The following is a 19008-nucleotide window of genomic DNA, read 5'->3' as shown; positions in this document are numbered from 1 at the left end:
AGTGGGGGTGCAGGGACACACGGGGTCAGGGTCATATGTGCCTGACTGAATGGGAGAGTCTAGGGGTCAGCATGGATGAGGGTCCCCGAGAATCCCTCCCCCACCAAAAAAAACCCTGTTCCATACTTCTCCCACCTATACCCAAACAACTCTCCAGGTTCACTCCCAGGCTCCTTCCCAGCAATTACCTCCCTCTCCCTCAGCCCCTCGATGAAGCCTGACTTTCCCAATCCTTTGCACTGCTTCTGAGGGGTGCAGGAAATATGTTTCTGTATTGTAATTTAAATGACTACCCAAAGTTCAGTATTAATATGCCTAGAAAAAATTTATTTGCCAAAAAACATTTCCTGAATCTTTTTTTTGTCTGTAACATTACAGATATACTTGCTGACAGGTATTATGAAATAATTTACCAAAATAATTGAAATTGGCATGATTATATTGTGTTATTTTGACAAATAAAATATGCAGAATTTTTAAATATTGTGCGCAGAATTTTTAATTTTTGGTGTAGAATTCCCCCAAGGGTATCTTACTTACTATCCCACCCACATGTGTATTCAAGGCTAAACCTTTTAAAAGCATGTATATTATTTTCAAATGATAAAATACATAATCTGAATATTTCTGTTTCAAAGGACTGCACAAGGCACCCGATTAAGCCATTCTTGCACTATCCTATATGGATTGACTTATTTAGCAGTGCTGCTCTTTCTTCCTAAGTATGCACATAGTTTGGCATATAAAGGATGTAAATACTATGGAAGCAAAGGCTTTTCTGTCAGGTGGTAGGAGTAAAAGGACCAGGATAAATTAAGAAAAGGACAATTTAGAATGAGTATCAGAAAAACCTTCCTGACAGCAAGCCACATGAATCAGCTTATCTGTCTCCCAAGTAAAGGGTGAAATCTTTGGGCACTTAAAGCTGGACTGCACAAAATACTATATGATTATTTTAAATAAACAGTCACTCTTGACTGAAAGTAGGCAAAATTTTTTCCTGGCAATCACATCAATTAAAACAAAAATTAATAGCTCCCTACGGGGTGGGGGGTGGGGGCAAGGGAGGAAGGGAGACCCTGTCCTGCTCATACCCTCAGCTATACACAGACTTAAAATTTTCTTCTTACTTTACTCTCACAATGAGGAACATAGAATTTTGGATGAACAAAATGAGTTGCAATTTTTCTGGACTCCAAACAACAAAAAGGAATGTATGTAATAATACCCTTAATAGTGTTAAAGAGATAAGCTCATCAGGCAAGATTCAACCCACAGAATTAGAAATAACTACAGACATGCCTACACTGGGAAATTTACCAGCATAATTATACCAGATTACTTATATTGATTTGGGGGAACAGCGTGGCATTTACCATAAAATTCAATAAAACCATTATAGTTATGCAGGTAAATTTCCCTGTGTAGACAAGTCCTAAGCCTCTACTGCAGCCCTCTTCAAGAAAGATCTTTCCCCAGAATAGTCATATCTGTTGCAGCCGTCATTAGAAGAGATGGCAGACTCAAATTGACTTTTGTTACATTTGTGATACTACTTGTTCTCATGTCTGGCTTGACCATGTCATGAAACTTCTAAACTTGAACCTTCTAATAACTGCCACCATCCTGTCAACATTGCTTCAATTTTTTACAATTGTGTCAATATGGCAAATTTTGAATATTACTACACATTGTATTATGATACAGTTATAGTTCTTATAACTGCTTTCCCACAAGCTTCTTATATAACCTCACTCAATTTTATACTCTGCACATCCTGAGTCTGATAAAACTCTGGAAGACAGTTTCCCCCTCATTTTATTCTATTTAGAAGCTGAAATGGGTTCATTCATGTTTCTTAAATATTATTTATTAATTGCAACCCTATCCCCCAACAATCACTAATACAACATTAAGGTTACATTGTTCAAATTTAAAAGTCAGAAAACAGAAAAGATTAAAAAAGAAACAGTAACCCTGCCATACTGCATATATCATTATATTGTATATGTTTTATTACATATACAGTAAGATACACATTTAACCAGGAAACTGTATTATGCACACTGTGAAAGTTAAAATAATTGTTGGGTAACTTAAGATTTACATTTCCTGTCTTTAACTGTGCAAATGTAACACTTTAATTACTACATTTATTAATTTTTCAATTTACATAAATACATGCCCTAACAATAAATAAGACTAGTATTTGCCACCAGTGAGTCATTCTGAAGCAATATATATCTTAACTATTTTCTAGCCAGGCTATTTAAACATACCCAAGCTAGCACTGCTATTCTGTAGTTGTTTTTAAACTGCATATTAGACTTAGGCAGTAGTATATTTTAGACTGCAATAAATAAAAGCAGACCTTAAAAATCCACATACCCACTTGTCCTAGCAAGGGAAGGAACCTACATTATCCCATTCTGCAGAATCTAAACTTCTATTTAAAAAGAAGTTTTTAGACCTTATGACTGGCAAAGATAACCTTCCACCAAGGCCTTGTCTAGATGAGGATAAAAGGTGTTTAAAAAAAATTATGTTAGCTAACACACTTAAACTTTAGTGTAAACAAAGCAAATCCTATTTTAAACAAGTTGTGGTGTAGGTGTTTGACTTAGGGAATCACACAACTTGCCCTGCGTAAACTAGGATTTTAAAATGTGTTAGCCAAAGCTTTGACAAACACAAATAGGAACTAAGTGCAAACCAATGTAGTGTCATCCTCCTGAGTTTGAAGACAGACTTCTCCAGTGCCTCTGCTGCTGCTATTAGTTTTGCCAAGTGAAGGTGGAGTGAAATTAACAGAACTATTTAATGTCTCGTATTCAGAATCCTGGGGACAGCATCAGAGGCAAATCCTGGAGTTATTCACTGGGGAGGAAAACCCAAGAAGTAAAGGTTGGGAGAAGTGTAGAACAACTGAAGTCTCTCTCCACCACCACTCATTTTAGCAGACAAGAGGCTTTTGAGGATGCTCGAAAAACACAAAGCACCTTTTATATTTCTACAGCTAGAAGGAAACGGAGGTCCAAAGATAGCCCTGGTATAAATCCCACTACTGTTCCCCTTACCAAGAGCTAAAACTTAGTTAAACAATTCTTTTAATACATGTGATGGAAGAGTCCAGATCACTTTCCAATAGCTGTATTGGTTCTTTAATTCTAACAGGAGAAAAATGATAAAAAGCAGTAACAATTTTAGTCAGTAACAGTTATTACTTTGAGAACTAACCAGCCAATATAGCTACAAGTGAGCATATCAGCGGAGTTAAAAACATGCTCCTTTTATATGTCAACGTCTGACTACAGCCACACCTCAATCACATATTTTCTATATATATTCTTTCCCATTACCACTGATTATCGAAGTATTTGTATGTAAATGAGCAGCTCTCTATTTCTTATCAGCTTCTTCCACATGATTATAATTTGTGACAGCAACAAATTATGTCGGTGGAAGTGGAGGAATTGGTTGTAACAAGAGAAACAAATTTTACACTGCATCTGCCTCAATAGATACCAAAAAGAAAAAAAATCTAGTTTGCAACTTTTTAAAATTCCTAGTGGCAAATTGGAATTTGAATAGAAGAAGCTGCAATCCAAATCAGACACTGCTGTTCAAGAGGTTCAGAGAGGAAGCAAGAACTATATGGTATGATTAAGGCTGTGAGTTTGTGACGGAGGTCACAGATTCCATGACCTCAGTGACTTTTGCAGCAGCCGGTGCGCCTGGCCTGGGTGCTGCCTTGGCATCTCAGGCAGCCCGGCACACCAGCCGCTGCTGGGGCAGTCTCGGGTCACCACACCCACCTCCCGCAGCAGCAGGAGTTTGGGTGTGGAAGGGGGCTTAGGGTTGGGGCACGGGAGGGTGTGAGGGCTCTAGGCGGTGCTTACCTTGGGGGGCTCCCCAGAAACAGCAACATCCCTCTCCCTCAACTTCTAGCTCAGAGGCATGGCCAGGCAGCTCTGCACACTGCCTCCACCTGCAGGCACCGCCCCCCACAGCTACCATTGGCCACGGTTCACAGCCAATGACAGTTGCTGAGCTGGCGCTCGGGGCTGAGGCAGCGCGCAGGGCTGCCTGGCCACACCTCCGTCCAGGAGCTATGAGAGGGGGATGTCTCTGTTTCCAGGGAGGCGTGGAATCTCCAGCCCCTGCCCACCCAGGCTGTGTGCCCCCCAGGCCGCCCCCCCCCCACGAGCACCCGCGGCATCCCCTGGGCCACCCCCCAGCAACCGCAGCACACCCTTCCTCCCCCCAAGATTTAGTCAGGGGTATATAGTAAAAGTCATAGGTCACAGGCCGTGAATTTTTATTTACTGCCCGTGATCTGTCCATGACTTTTACTAAAAATACCCAAGACTAAAATGTAGCCTTAGGTATGATTAATAAGTGTAGAAATATCACAAATGAATTCTTAATGGGACTATGAAATCATAATATTTTCGACTAGCAAGATGGTGAGTGTAGTAGTTTCTTAATATTTTATTAGTACTACATAATCTTATTAAAAAGCAACAATACAACAAAAACAGCTATATCACTTTGTACTGCTCTGGATAAATCTTTTTTTTTGGTCTAGACAATGAAATTAGGTACCAGTCTAACAGCTACACATGGGTGACTCTGCGATTGACCTTATTTTTCATGTTGTGATACTTAATAAGTAGGGCTGTCAATTAATTGCAATTAACTCAAGCGATTAACTCAAAACAAATTACCTCAATTAAAAAAATTAATCACAATTATTTGCTGTTTTAATTTTACAGTTTAACAATAATAGAATATTAATTGAAATTTATTACAAATATATTTGGATGTTCTACATTTTCAAATATATTAATTTCAATTACAACATAGAATACAAAGCATATAGTGCTCACTTTATATTATTTTTATTACAAATATTTGCACTTAAAAAGATAAACAAAAGAAACAGTATTTTCCAATTCACCTCAAGCAAGTACTGTAGGGCAATCTCTTTATCGTGAAAGTACAACTTACAAATGCAGATTTTTTTTGGTTACAAAACCGCACTCAAAATCAAACCAATGTAAAATTTTAGAGCAGGGGTTCTCGCAACAAATTTTTTGGTGGCCTCAGAGTACGGCCACTAACTCTTGCTGGTTGCAGCTCTGACAAATTTTCCTAAAATACTTAATTAACTTCAGGGAAAACAAAAATATGCACATATACATGTCCAAAATATTGGAATTGATTTATGTAGGGGGTTTTGTTTTTTTTGCAGACTCAATAACAAAAATAATGTGGAGTTGTATTTTGGTGCCCTTGGCCCTCACTGCCTCTCTCGTCCTCCCCCACTCCGACCCCCCATTGCCCCGGACTCCCTTCCTACAGCCTTGCTCCCCAGGTTCACCCCACTCCTTGCATCTTGACTACAGCACCCGGTAAGGCCAGCCCTGCTGAAGCCCAGAGCCAGAGCCCCATAGCTGGAGACAAGAGGGGGTGGGCTGAAGCCTGGAGCCCCAACACCAGAGCCCTGCCACCCTGGGGAGGCTGAAACCCAGAGCCCGGAGCCCTGCAGCTGAAGCTGGGCAGGGGCGCTGAAGCTCGCCGCCAGAGTCCCATGGCGGGGGGGGGGGGGGGCGGAAACCCCCCACCGGGGGGCCCCAGCTGAACCCGGGGATGGGGGCTGAAGCCTGCTCCTGGAGCCCCTAGGCGCTGCAGGGAGGGGCCGCTGCTTTGCTCCCTCCCTCATTCATCTCTGCACAAGAGGCTCTTGTGACCACAGGAAAAACCCCTGGTGGCCGCATTTGAGACACGCTGCTTTAGTGCCTACAAGTCCACTCAGTCCTACTTGTTCAGCCAATCACTAAGACAAACAAGTTTGTTTACACTTACAGGAAATAATGCAGCCCACTTCTTATTTACAATGTTGCCTGAAAGTGAGAACAAGCATTCGCATAGCACTTTTGTACTCAGCGTTATAAGGTATTTACGTGCCAGATATGCTAAACATTCAGAGAAGCAATCAAGGGCTGTTTATAAAGCGGTGGTAATCCCAACCTATCTGCTCTATGGTTGAGAGACTTGGGTGACTTACAGAAAACACTTGAAAAACCTGGAACACCAGAACTTTCTTCAGAAGATCTTCAATATAAAGTGGGAGGATCATCGCACTAAAGTCAGTGTCCTCACAGAGGACAACATCTTCAGTGTTGAGGCTCTGATTTTCCAGCACCAGCTGAGGTGGAGCAGGCACTGTGTGCGCATGCCTGATGTATGCTTACCAAAACAATTGTTGTACACCCAACTCACCAAAGGGTATGGCTACACTTGCAGATGTAGAGTGCTTTGAGTTAAACCAGCCTTCGTAGAGCGCAGTAGGGAAAGCGCTGCAGTCTGTCCACACTGACAGCTGCAAGCGCACGGTGTGGCCACATTTGCGGCACTTGCAACGGCACTGGGAGTGGTGCAGTATGGGCAGCTATCCCACAGAGCACCTCTTCCCATTCTGGCGCTGAGGCTTGTGGGAAGGGGGCAGGGAGCACGGGGCATTCTGGGTCCTGTCCCAACGCCTCGTGATGCATTGGTTCGCATCCCACCAATCCCTCTGCTTCCGTCCACATTTGGCGCCATCTTTCAACGTTTTTTGTGCTGCGCGCTCTGTCTTCCCTTTCGGTCTGTGGGAATGTAGCCCGAACTGCTGAGGAATATGCTGACGAGTCTCGCCAGCACATCACATTTGGCAGTCGAGTTACTCCTTAAGATCCAAACTGACAGTGAGGACTCAGACGATGACATTGACTCGAGTAACGCATAAGACTCGAGATCGCTTGTGGCATTCACGGACATGCTCATCACTGTGGAACGCCGCTTTTGGGCTTGGGAAACAAGCACTAAGTGGTGGGATCACATCGTCATGCAAGTCTGGGATGACGAGCAGTGGCTGCAGAACTTTCAGATGAGAAAAGCCACTTTCATGGGACTGTGTGATGAGCTCACCCCCACCCTGCGGTGCAAAGACATGAGATTGAGAGCTGCCCTGCCAGTGGAGAAGCGGGTGGCTACTGCAATCTGGAAGCTGGCAACTCCAGACAGCTACCGATCCATCGCTAACCAGTTTGGAGTGGGAAAGTCAACTGTTGGAATTGTGTTGATGCAAGTTTGCAGTGCCATTAATTGCATCCTGCTCAGAACAACTGTGACTCTGGGTAACGTGCATGACATTGTGGCTGGCTTTGCACAAATGGGTTTCCCTAACTGCGAAGGGGCGATAGATGGGACGCATATTCCAATTCTGGCACCAGCCCACCTAGCCTCTGAGTAGGTTAATCGGAAGGGGTATTTCTCTATGGTTCTCCAGGCGCTTGTGGATCACCGTGGGTGTTTCATTGACATTAACGCAGGCTGGCCCAGAAAGGTGCATGACGCAAGCGTCTTTCGGAACACTGGCCTGTTCAGGAAGCTGCAAGCCGGGACTTTTTTCCCAGAGCGGAAGATCACTGTAGGTGAAGTCGAAATGCCCATTGTGATCCTTGGAGACCCTGATTACCCTTTACTGCCATGTCTCATGAAACCCTGCACAGAGAGCCCTGACAGCAGCAAGGAGCAGTTCAACAGGGTAAGCCGGTGCAGAGTGACTGTGGAGTGTGCTTTTGGCCGTTTAAAGGGCCGCTGGCACTCTCTGTATGGGAAGCTGGACCTGGCCGATGACAGCATCCCCGCAGTTATATCCACGTGCTGTACCCTCCATAACATTTGTGAAGGGAAGGGTGAAAGCTTCATTCACACATGGATCTCAGAGGTTCAACACTTGGAGGCTGAATTTGAACAGCCAGAGAGCAGGGCTATTAGAGGGGCCCAGCACGGGGCTGCAAGGATTAGGGATGCCTTGAGGGAGCAATCTGAGGCTGAAAGCCACCAGTAATGTCTGGTGCCCTGCACGGGAGTGAAGTGCAGTGGTTCCAATGTTAGTAGGATCTGTGTTTGCGATGCTGACTTGCAGTGCCTGTTGGTTTCCTGGGCTAAGGTATCTTTTACTTTATGCAATAATAAAGAATGTTTTCAAAGCCAAAAAATCCATTTATTGAAAAGAAACACAACTGCTTGGGAAACAGAAAGGGCAAGGGGGTGGGGTGGGGAACGGTACAATCACAGATTTGCGTATGTCCTGTTATTACACTCAGCCTTCCTGTCTGGAGTGCTGCGCAATGAGTGCCGCACTTCAGGATGGCTATACTGCATGGTGATGGGGGTTGAGTGCAGTGGGTAAGGGTCATAGTTTTCAGGGCTGGATGGTGAAGATACAGGTGTTGGAGGCAGCTGGTGGCGGTAAGAACCCGGATGTTGGGGAAAGTGGGTTGGAGGTGACATGGGGGCACAGGGGACAAAAGTTTTGGGACAAGGGCTGCAGGGGGGGCGGGCGTAGTAGTGCTCCGCTTGCATGGCTACGAGCACCTGGATCAAGTCCGCTTGGCGCTCCATGATGCTTATCAGCCAATCCGTGTTTTGCTGCCGGAGCTCTGTGCTTTTGTGCCGGCGATTCGCATTCTGCTGGCAGATCCTCCTTTCACTCTCCCTCCACTCCTGTGCTTTTAGATTCGCGTTAAGTGACTGCTGCATTACTTCATGCAGCATGTCTTCTTTGCTTCTACGTAGCCTCTTCCTGATTCTTTGCAGTCTCTCAGCCGGTGATAACATGGACGGCTGAGATCTCAAGGCTGCATCTATAAAAGCAAAATGCAACACTTAACAGAGGCAGCATTGTTCACACCAGACAGAGCAATGATTGCCCCAGACTTAAGGAGGGCAAGCTCAGTCTACACAATAGCATAATATGCCCGTCCCAAAGCAAGAGCGCACAACCCACGGGAGCCCCAAAATGGTGAGTAAGCACAGGGTCAAGGGGGACTGATTGTTTCATGGCTGTACTGTCCTCTGGGTTTCTGTGCCTTGGGGAGAGCCAGCAGCTACAGGGGTCCCTTATACTGAACATTGTCCTCATATTTTTCACAGGAGTTTGTCCTGGAAGATATCTCGCTGCTGAGGGTAACCTGGGAAGCAAGGGAGGGTCTTCTACTACAATGCGACTTCCGCCGTGGCCCATATGCAGCTTGCTTGTGTGCAGCAATGGTCCTCCTGCCCCTCACGGCACAGTGGCGCGGATATGTTAGCCTGACTGGGACAAGGACCACAGTGGCTCTCCCAAGAAACCTGCGCAAGCGCATTGCCCAAGGTCTGGCTGAGACCTTTGAAGAGATCACTGAGGCCGATTACTGCGATGTGAGAGAGTACATCAACACCCCATTCTGCATCTAGGCATGCATGCAGCCCAACCCTCCTCCCCCCAAGAGCCCGCACCGAATAACTTCCTTCCCAAAATAAAAGCCGCTTACCAGGAACCTCCTCTGGTGTTTGTTCTTCCCCAAGCACCAGCCGCCGCAACTGGTTACCTTCCTCCTGGCTTGAGAACAGCTCCTGGCTGCATGCATCTAGGGATCCGGGGTGTCTTCCTCCGCCTCAGCAACCTCGCTCCCGCTTTGCTCCTCCTCCTCCCTTGTTGAACTGGGCTCTGAAGTGTCCATGGTGGTACTCAGAGTGGAAGTGGAGTTGCCCCCAAGTATCGCGTCCAGCTCTTTGTAGAAACGGCAGGTCGCAGGGGCAGCACTGGAGCAGCAGTCTGCCTCGCGGGCTTTGCGGTAGGCATTCTGCAGCTCCTTCACTTTAAACCTGCACTGCAGTGCGTCCCGGTCATGGCCCCTTTCTATCGTGTCCCTTGATATCTGCCCGAAGGTATCAGAATTCCCACGGCTGGAGCACAGCTGTGACTAGACAGCTTCCTCCCCCCAAAAACTGATGAGGTCCAGCACCTCACCGTTGCTCCATACTGGGGATCGCCTGGCGTGTGGACACATGGTCACCTGGAAAGATTCGCTGAGAGCACTCCACAACTGGATGAGCAAACAGGAAGGGGATTTTCAGAATTCCCAGAGAATTTAAAGGGCGGGTCTGATGGTTGGTCACCTGAGGGTAGGGCAGTATAGCTTCAAAGTGATGACCAGAGTGGCTAGAACAGACATTGTGGGACACTTCTGGAGGCCGATCAGAGCGCATTAACAGACCAGGGCGTCCACACTGGCGCCGCGGCGCTACAGCGGGGGTGCATCAAACGTTATTCCATTCGCCGAGGTGGAGTACCAGGAGCGCTCTACGTGCCTTGCCAGTGTGGATGCGTCGTGAGTTAGAGCGTACTGGGCTGCTTTAATGTGCTGTAACTTGCAAGTGTTGCCATGCCCAAAGGAGAAAAGAAACAGGGAGGCCAAAAGGAACGCTTTAAAGACACCTTCAAGATAACATCAAGAGGTGTGGCATTGACACCACACACTGTGAGACAGCAGCCCAGGATAGGGATAACTGGCAAAGACTTGTCAGAGAGGGAACATTCACTTTTGAGGAAAATTGCCTTGCCCTGGTCACAGAAAAACGCCAGAAAAGAAAGGAAAGACAGCAGTCACGCAGCAATGGTGGCCCAACCCTGTCTTCCAACACCACCTGTAATGTCTGCCAACGAGCCTGTGGCTCAAGAATCGGACTTCACAGTCACCAAAGGACCCATGAAAAATAAAAGTTGTGAAAGAGAACATCCTCGACCTCGAGGGATTGCCGACGATACTCAACATTCATATGCCCCTTCATGCTTCAGCCACCATTCCAGAGGACATTCTTCCATACTGATGACACTTGTTAAAAATACAACGCATTAATTACATTTGTGACTGAACTCCTTGGGGGAGAATTGTAGGTCTCCTGCTCTGTGGTTCTAACACATTCTGCCATATATTTTGTGTTATGGCAATCTCGGATGACGACCCAGAATATGTTGTTTGATTTAAGAACACTTTCACATTGGTACCTTTGCATTTTGTCAAATCTGCAATGAGATTCTAAAGATAGCTACAGCACTCTAGCCAAGGTTTAAGAATCTGAAGTACCTTCCAAAATCTGAGAGGGACGAGGTGTGGAACATGCTGTCAGAAGCCTTAAAAGAGCAACACTCCAATGCAGAAACTACAGAACCCAAACCACCAAAAAAGAAAATCAACCTTCTGTTGGTGGCATCTAAACTCAGATGATGAAAATGAATGTGCATCAGTGCACTCTGCTTTGGATAGTTATCAAGCAGAACCCATTATCAGCAGAGACGCATGTCCTCTGGAATGGAGGTCAAACCATGAAGGGGCATATGAATGTTTAGCATATCACAGAATCATAGAATATCAGGGTTGGAAGGGACCTCAGGAGGTCATCTAGTCCAACCCCCTGTTCAAAGCAGGACTAATCCCCAGACAGATTTTTACCCCAGTTCCTTAAATAGCCTCCTCAAGGATTGAACTCACAACCTTGGGTTTAGCAGGCCAATGCTCAAACCACTGAGCTATCCCTCCCCCCTGGCATGTAAATACCTTGCAACGCCAGCTTCAAAAGTTCCATGCAAATACCTGTTCTCACTTTCCGGTGACATTGTAACTAAGAAGTGGGCAGCATTATCTCCCATAAATGTAAACACTGTTTATCTTAGTGACTGGCTGAACAAGTAGTAGGACTGAGTGGACTTACAGGCTCTAAAGTTTGACATTGTTTTATTTGAGTGCAGTTATGTAAAAAAAAGTTCTACATTTGTAAATTGCACTTTTACGATAAAGAGATTGCACTACAGTACTTGTATGAGAACTGAGAAATACTATTTTAGTTTATCTTTTTTACAGTGCAAATATTTGTAATAAAAATAGTATAGTGAGCACTGTACATTTTGTATTCTCTGTTGTAATAGAATTAAATATATTTGAAAAATGTAGAAAACATCCAAAAATATTTAAATAAATAGTAGTCTATTATTGTTTAACGGTGCAATTAAAACTGCGATTAATCGTGATTAATTTTTTTAATCATTTGACAATCCTAGTTATAAGCTTTCATTACTTTGCATACAAAAGTAATGCAAGAACTGGGTCGGAAAGGAAAGTATATCAGTTTTCTTCACTCTACTGTAGATAGGGATCTGATTGCTATTTTCCTTTATGCACTCCTGATTTATAAGTCTGCCATAAAATTGACTGCTGCTTGTATTAAATTATCAGAAGCGTTTCTTTGTATATAAGAGTATGTAAACTGAATCAGCCAAGTATTTCCAATTTGGAAGACTGATCTTTTATTTCACATAGTTCACATTTGGACTCAAAAAGGCTAGAAACTTTTATAAAATAAAGTTTAAAAAAATCTGCGGATGAGTATGATGTAAGTATTGGTATCTCTCATGGAGAGAGGGGGTATTTCAGAAACTTCTTTTCCAGTTCTTTTTTAAATGAACAGTGGACTTTCTACTAATCCCTTTGGAAGATTACTCCAGACTAATAGATTTCACCATGAGAAAGATTTTCCTGACATTCATGTTAAGAGTTCCTTTGTTTATTTTCATCCTATTATTCTTTGTTGCAGTTCTCTGTACTACCTTAAACATTTCCTCCCACTCCTTGGTGTATATTTACTTTATATATTTGTCACAGTTGTTACATTACCTGTCCTTTTCTCCCTCCTTCTCCATCACTGATTACTCAAACTATACATAGGTTATTCTTTTAATATTTCCATGCATGCGAATTTCTCTGCATGCAGATCTTCCCCTGTAACTTTTGGTATGCACAAAATGCTCTCTACAAAATTAAGTTTTTGTTTATAATTTTCTAGCCCTTCTGACTACCAGAGATTTGTCTATACCAGAAAAGTTTTCACAAATGCACCACTGTAATTTCATTAAATAGTTACACCAGAACAAACCCTAATGTAGATATGCTTCACTGAAATAAAGCAATATTTAATCCCTATGTAGGTTCTGTCCAAATCTGCAGACAGACTAAGGCTATGTTCACACTGCACTCTCGTCATTAAAACTTTTGCCACTTAGGGTGTGAAAAAAACACCCACCCCTGAACAACAAAAGTTTTAACGGCGAAAAGCACTAGTGTGGACAGCGCTTATCCGGCAGAGACTCTCTCCCAGTGACGAAGCTACTACCCCTCATTTGAGGTGGTTTTATTTTGTCTCCAAGAGAGCTCTCTCCCAGTGACAAAGAGCGGCTACCCTGCGCACCTTATAATGGTGTGGCTGCAGCGGCACAGCCACGCCATTGTAAGGTGCATAGTATAGACATAGCCTGAAACAGGGCCTAATTCAGAGACTATTCAAATCAATGGAAGCCCTTCCATTAACTTCAATAGGCAGGGAATTAAACTCCGAGAAGTGTCAACCACTACATTCATCTCAACAGTGATCACCAGGAAGCCACGAATGAGAATTAAAGGTCAGCATTAACCACTTAGCAGAAACCACCCAACTAACAGGCTCAAGTATATCCAGTGGGGTTATATTTTCCATTCATTCTAACGCACAATCCACATGAATTTAAGGCCATGTCTATACGTATAGTGCTGCAGTGGCACAGGTGTACCGGTACAGCTGCATCATGTGTGGTGAAGATGTTCTATGCCTATGGGAGAGAGCTCTCCCATCGGCATAAGGCTGTGCACATGAGCGTTTATATTGGCGTAACTTATGTCACTCACGGGGGGTGGAATATTCACATCCCTGAGTGACACAAGTTTTGCTAGCATAGACTGTAGTGTAGACAAAGCCTTACAAATTTTAGCTACAAATATGTTCTAGTCCAGGGGCGGGCAAACTTTTTGGCCCAAGGGTTACATCTGGGTGGGGAAATTGCATGCAGGGCCACGAATGTAGGGTTGAGACAGGGGTGCAGGAGGGAGTGCGGGGTGTGGAACGGGATGAGGTGTGCAGGAAGGGCCTCAGGGCAAGGGGTTGGGGCAGAGGAGGAGTGCGGGGTGTACAAGGGGGCTCAGGGCAGGGGGTTGGGGTGCAGGAGGGGGTGCGGGATGGGGCTCAGGTTAGGAGAGGTGTGGAGTGCGGGAGGGGGCTCAGGGCAGGTGGTTGGGGTGCAGGAAGGTTGCGGGGTGCGGCAGGGGGCTCAGGGCAGGGGGCTGGGGTGCAGGAGGGGTGTGGCAAGGGGCTCAGGGCAGGGGGTTGGGGTGCAGGAGGGGTGTGGCAGGGGGCTCAGGGCACGGGTGCAGGAGGGTTTCGGGGTGCGGGCTCCGGCCAGGCACTGTTTACCTGGAGCGGCTCCGGGGTGGCAGTGGTGCCACGCCGCTAAGGCAGGCTCCCTGCCCACCCTGGCCCCGTGCCGCTCCCAGAAGCGGCTGGCACCAAGTCCCTGCGGCGCCTGGGGTTGGGGGCGGAGGGTGCAGGGGAGAGGGCTCCACGCGCTGCCTTCACCTGTGGTTTCCACACCTGAAGCTCCCATTGGCTGGGGACAGGGAACCGCGGTCAATGGGAGCTTCAGGGCAGCGCGTGGAGCCCTCTGCTCCCCCTCCCCCAGGGGCCGCAGGGACGTGGTGCCGGCTGCTTCCGGGTGTGGCATGAGGCCCGCGGCATCACAGGGGTGGCAATCCTGTGGGCCGGATCCAAAGCCCTGAGGGGCTGAATCCGGCCCGCGGGCCATAGTTTGCCCATCCCTGTTTTAGTATGTTCTACTCCCAACACAGAACTTTTCTGTCAGTCTCTATCGCCACTCTACCCCAGGAACCTTATATGGATTGACATTTGTACCATTTGTCAACCTTTTAATTTAGGATTTTGAACCCTTATCCGCTCGCTGATGTTTCTCAGTCAGATGCAGAGAAATACTAGGACTCCTGTACACAACTTAGGTCAGCAGAAAGTTGGGCAGATTCTATCTCCAAAGCATGTAGACTCTTGGTCCCCAATGAGATAGAAGAAAATAGAATAGCGGTGGGAGGAGTCACAGAATGTAAAAGGATGGAAACTGGAAAGTCAGGAGGAATAACACCAAGGAGACAGAACCCTCAACTTGATCTTCCACATTAAGACATGCCCCCACCACCACCCAAACACTCCTGTGTTCTCCCAACCTGAGCACCTGCTCCCAAAAATCCTCTTGAGCACCCTCCTTTGCTTTCATCATCTTTTCCTCTCTATTAAAAGGCTGAAAGGACCCTGGCGCCCATCAACCCTGCTCACTGTTTTGCTATCCTGACTGCTTCAGAGGAACATGATACCTTCTTAGCACAGCCTGATCCTATTGCTTCTCCAGTGCACCCAGGCCCTGACAAATATAAGGAAGCAAGAGAACAGAATTCACCTCTCTTGCATAGGAGGGCAATGTTCTAACCAGACACAAAAACAAGCAGACAGTCCCCATAATTCAAATACCCAAATTCTTAAAGATTGTTTTAAGTATTTCAGTTAATGAAAGCGTTGTGTGCATTGTTCTCAGTCACCAGATTTGGGGCTCCTGTGGTGTGCTTTGAATGCTGTTATGGAATTTCTATGAAGTTTTGTACAGATCAACAGGCACTAAAACAACCTAATTCAAAACTCCTTCTGTCTTACAATACCAGCTGGAAAATGGTGGAATAGGACCATAGAGAGAAAGATTTTATTTATATATACACCTCTACCCTGATATAACACGACCCAATATAACACAACTTCGGATATAACGCGGTAAAGCAGCGCTCCGGGGGGGGGGGGGCGCAGGGCTGCACGCTACGGCGGATCAAAGCAAGTTCGATATAACGCGGCTTCACCTATAACGCGGTAAGATTTTTTGGCTCCCGAGGACAGCGTTATATCGGGGTAGAGGTGTGAGAGAGAGAGTGTGAGTGTGTGTGTGTGTGTATATATATATATATATATATATAAATAAACAGCCCAGCAAACTCTTGCTAACTAAATTCTACAGATTCTGGCAAAAAATCCCAAAGTAGTTCTGATGTGAGGGGTGTTGCCCCAATTTCATATCACAGATTGGGCAAAAAGGTTTTAAACACTTAAGTAAGCTAACCTTTTATATATACACCCATAGAGAATACTTTAGGAAATTTACTTTACTATCAGAAAGCATAGCTAATATTATACACAAACCTTGGGCCTATGAAATTCAACATCATATTTTGCTATTAACTAGGTATTACAATAAAACATTTTTGCACCATTATAATGTTTTTAAAATAAATTTTCATGTGACCCAGAAACAGTATGTGTTGTTTTTTATTTCTTTGAAAAGCAACTGGTAAAAAAAGCCCTTCAAACTATTACAGCCAGAAATCAGATTACAATTAAAACAGGTCCAACACCGGGTATAAAAAGTCTTGACCAAATCCCTTCCCCTTTATATTAAGCCAGTAGTTCCCAAATTGTGGCCCATGAAACCCTCATAAACCCATCGCATGCTGGGTAAAATCACCAGAGCAAGAGACCACTGCAGGACTTAAGAGGTTGGGAGGGCATGGCTGATGTATGGCTACATATTTATACCTAGGGCTTGTCTACGCATAAAATACTGCAGCTACACTGCTCTAGCACTTCATCACCTATACCAACGGGAAGGGTTCTCCCATCAGCGTAGGTTATCCATCTCCCTGAGAAACAATAGCTAGGTCAACAGAAGAATTCTTCCATTGACCTCATGCTGTCTACACTGGGGGCTAGGTCTGCATAACTACACCACTCAGGGGTGTGGATTTTACACACCCCTACACAATGTAGCTGGGTCCACCTAACTTTTTAGAGTAGCCCAGACTTTAGGTCGACAGAAGATTTCTAGCGACCTAGTGCTGTCTACACTGGGGGTTAGGTTGGCATAATCACGTCTCTCAAGGGTGCAGATTTTTCATGCCATTGAAACATGCACCTATGCTAATGTAAGTTGCCAGTGGAAGTTAGCTCTATGTCAGTGGTTCCCAAACTGGGGTTCATGAACCCCTGGGGGTTCGCAAACTGTTGCAGGGGGTTCTCGGGAAAAAAATCTCTAATGGCGGACAGAGCTGTCCCTAGGGACCCTCGGCAGCACAGGCCCCTGGACTTCCAAGAGCTAAGCAGATCAAAGCAGGCAGATCTATCACACTGAGGAGATTGAAACTTCAAGACTCCTTATAAGAAATGGAAAGGGAGATGGATATTTTTTGCTGTTTTTAAAATTAAATAGGCAGCTAATATTGTTTTTTAAAATTATAATGAAGAACAAGTTTAAGCTTTGTTGTAACATGCGCTGTTTGTCTGGACTGCTCAAGACCTGAATGCTTGTGTAGGAGGAACTCTGAGTTGGCTTCTTAAATACCTTCATGCTGTTTCACATCTGATACTCCTGGGTGAAACATAGAAGCCTTGTCTTATAACAGGCTTATTCAAAGTGATACAAGCTACAAAAGTGATATCTTGGAAGAATGTTGCCGTTTTCATAATGTAATAAAAATACTGTCATGATAAATAATAATTAATAATAAATATTGTGCAATAAGCATGTCATAGCAACAAATTTTATATTTCCAAGATCAGTGCTTTTATAATTTATACGCCGGTAAAGGAGAAAAATCCCTGGAAATATTTTTTTAGGAGGGGGTTCACGAGACCTGACATTTTAGTGAAAGGGTTTCACAGGTTGTTGAAGTTTGGGAACCACTGCTCTATGTCCACATGGGAGGAGTTGTGTGGGGGGGGAGGGAGGGGAAAGGGGTTGGTCTAGTTAATGGATTGCCTGTGATCTCAGCAGGAGTGGCGCCAGGATTTTTGCTGCCCTAGGTGGCAGCGCTCCTCCCCTGAGCATTCAGGGGGCCTGGGGTCTTCGGCGGCTGGGGTCCTTCCGCTCCGCATCTTCAGGGCACTTTGGCGGCGGGTCCTGGAGCGAGTGAAGGACCCGCCGCCGAATTTCCGCCAAAGATCTGGAGCGGAAGGACCCCCCGGCGCCGAATTTCCGCCGAGGGCGGCAAAATGCCGCCCCCCAAATCCTGCTGCCCATGGCGACTGGCTAGGGTCGCCTAGTGGAAGTGCCGGCCCTGAATCTCAGGGTAGTTGACACCTGTGCAAAGGGCCTCTGGAGATTTCACAAATGTATGGCGAGTCCCAGCCACCTGGAGTTCAGACAGTCACTTTTAACTCCAGATAAAAGTCTCTAATGAAGACCAAAGTGCGAGAGATCCTTGCTCTCTCACAAAATGCTTTGCACCACGACTCTAACGCCCACAGCACTAATCACAAGACAAGCGTGGCCCTGGCCTCCTCACCCCAGAACGCTGCCCAGCCCGCGTTCCCCAAAGGCAGCTGCGAGTGCAACGAGTATGGAACAGCCCTCAGGCTGCTGGATGCCCACACGCGGCGGGAGCCAGCCCCCGTTTCACTAGGGGGGAGCAGGCCGGCGACCAGCAGCTCCAGGGCGGGAGGGGATTAGCAACACCCCTCCTGGGGGTGAGCAGCCAGTGTGAAAAATCGGGATCGCGGCGGGGGGTAAAAGGCGCCTATACGGAAAAAAAACCACGAACATCGGGACTGACCCTCCCCCCCCGGCATCTTAGCAACCACCCCTGGGCGCCCGAGGCGGGAAGGGAGGAGCACGAGGAGCCCCGAACTCCAAGCGCGTGCACGGCCTCTCCCCCTCGCGGCCTGGCTCGTGCTCGCTGGGGCCGGGGAAACGGACGCCGCGTGCAGTCCCACTGCCCAGGCCCGCGATGAGTCTCACGCCAAAGGCCCAGCCGGGGCCCTCGCGACTCCCCCGCTCCCCCCCGGCAAATGAGCCTTAGCGACCGTTATAGCCACCTCCCGCCAAAGGCGCCTCATTGCTTCTCCCTCCCACTTTCCCCCCGAGAGGCGCCTTCCCAAAGGGGCCGCCCTGTCTCTTACTCGGGCTCCCGCAGCACAGACTCCACCGCGGCGGCCATTTTGAACTTCCAAACTCCTTCGCTGCTGCTGGTGAGACGGGGCCGCGGCGCATGCGCGATGGGGCGCCAAGGGTCGAGGCGAGGAAACGCACCAGCTCGGCGACCACCGGAAACGTACCTCACCCTCCAGCGAGGGAGTAAGTTACTTCCGGTGGATCTTTTTCTAGGGAGCGTCTTTAAAGAGCCACCCCCAGGCCCAGCAGCGCAATCCCAGAACAAGTGGTTGGGGAAGGGA

At 46.4% G+C, this 19008-nt stretch overlaps 1 protein-coding gene across 1 annotated transcript in view; it reads right to left on the bottom strand.

Moving 5' to 3' along the window:
* LOC113407941 (serine/threonine-protein kinase PRP4 homolog) overlaps nt 1-18809 on the bottom strand; it is a 52226-nt gene extending 33417 nt beyond the window's left edge. Inside the window, exon 1 of the mRNA XM_026658970.2 lies at nt 18736-18809. Within this exon, the coding sequence (XP_026514755.1) occupies nt 18736-18773 (38 nt within the window). The 5' untranslated portion in view covers nt 18774-18809. The remainder of the gene's footprint in view (nt 1-18735) is intronic.
* Nucleotides 18810-19008: the final 199 nt, after the last annotated feature.

The sequence above is a fragment of the Terrapene carolina genome, unplaced genomic scaffold (genome assembly GCF_002925995.2).
Source record: "Terrapene carolina triunguis isolate 2854851 unplaced genomic scaffold, T_m_triunguis-2.0 Scaffold57, whole genome shotgun sequence".
Lineage (NCBI taxonomy): Eukaryota > Metazoa > Chordata > Testudines > Emydidae > Terrapene > Terrapene triunguis.
Note: the sequence above shows the minus strand (reverse complement) of the source record. Positions and strands in the feature narration are given on the sequence as shown.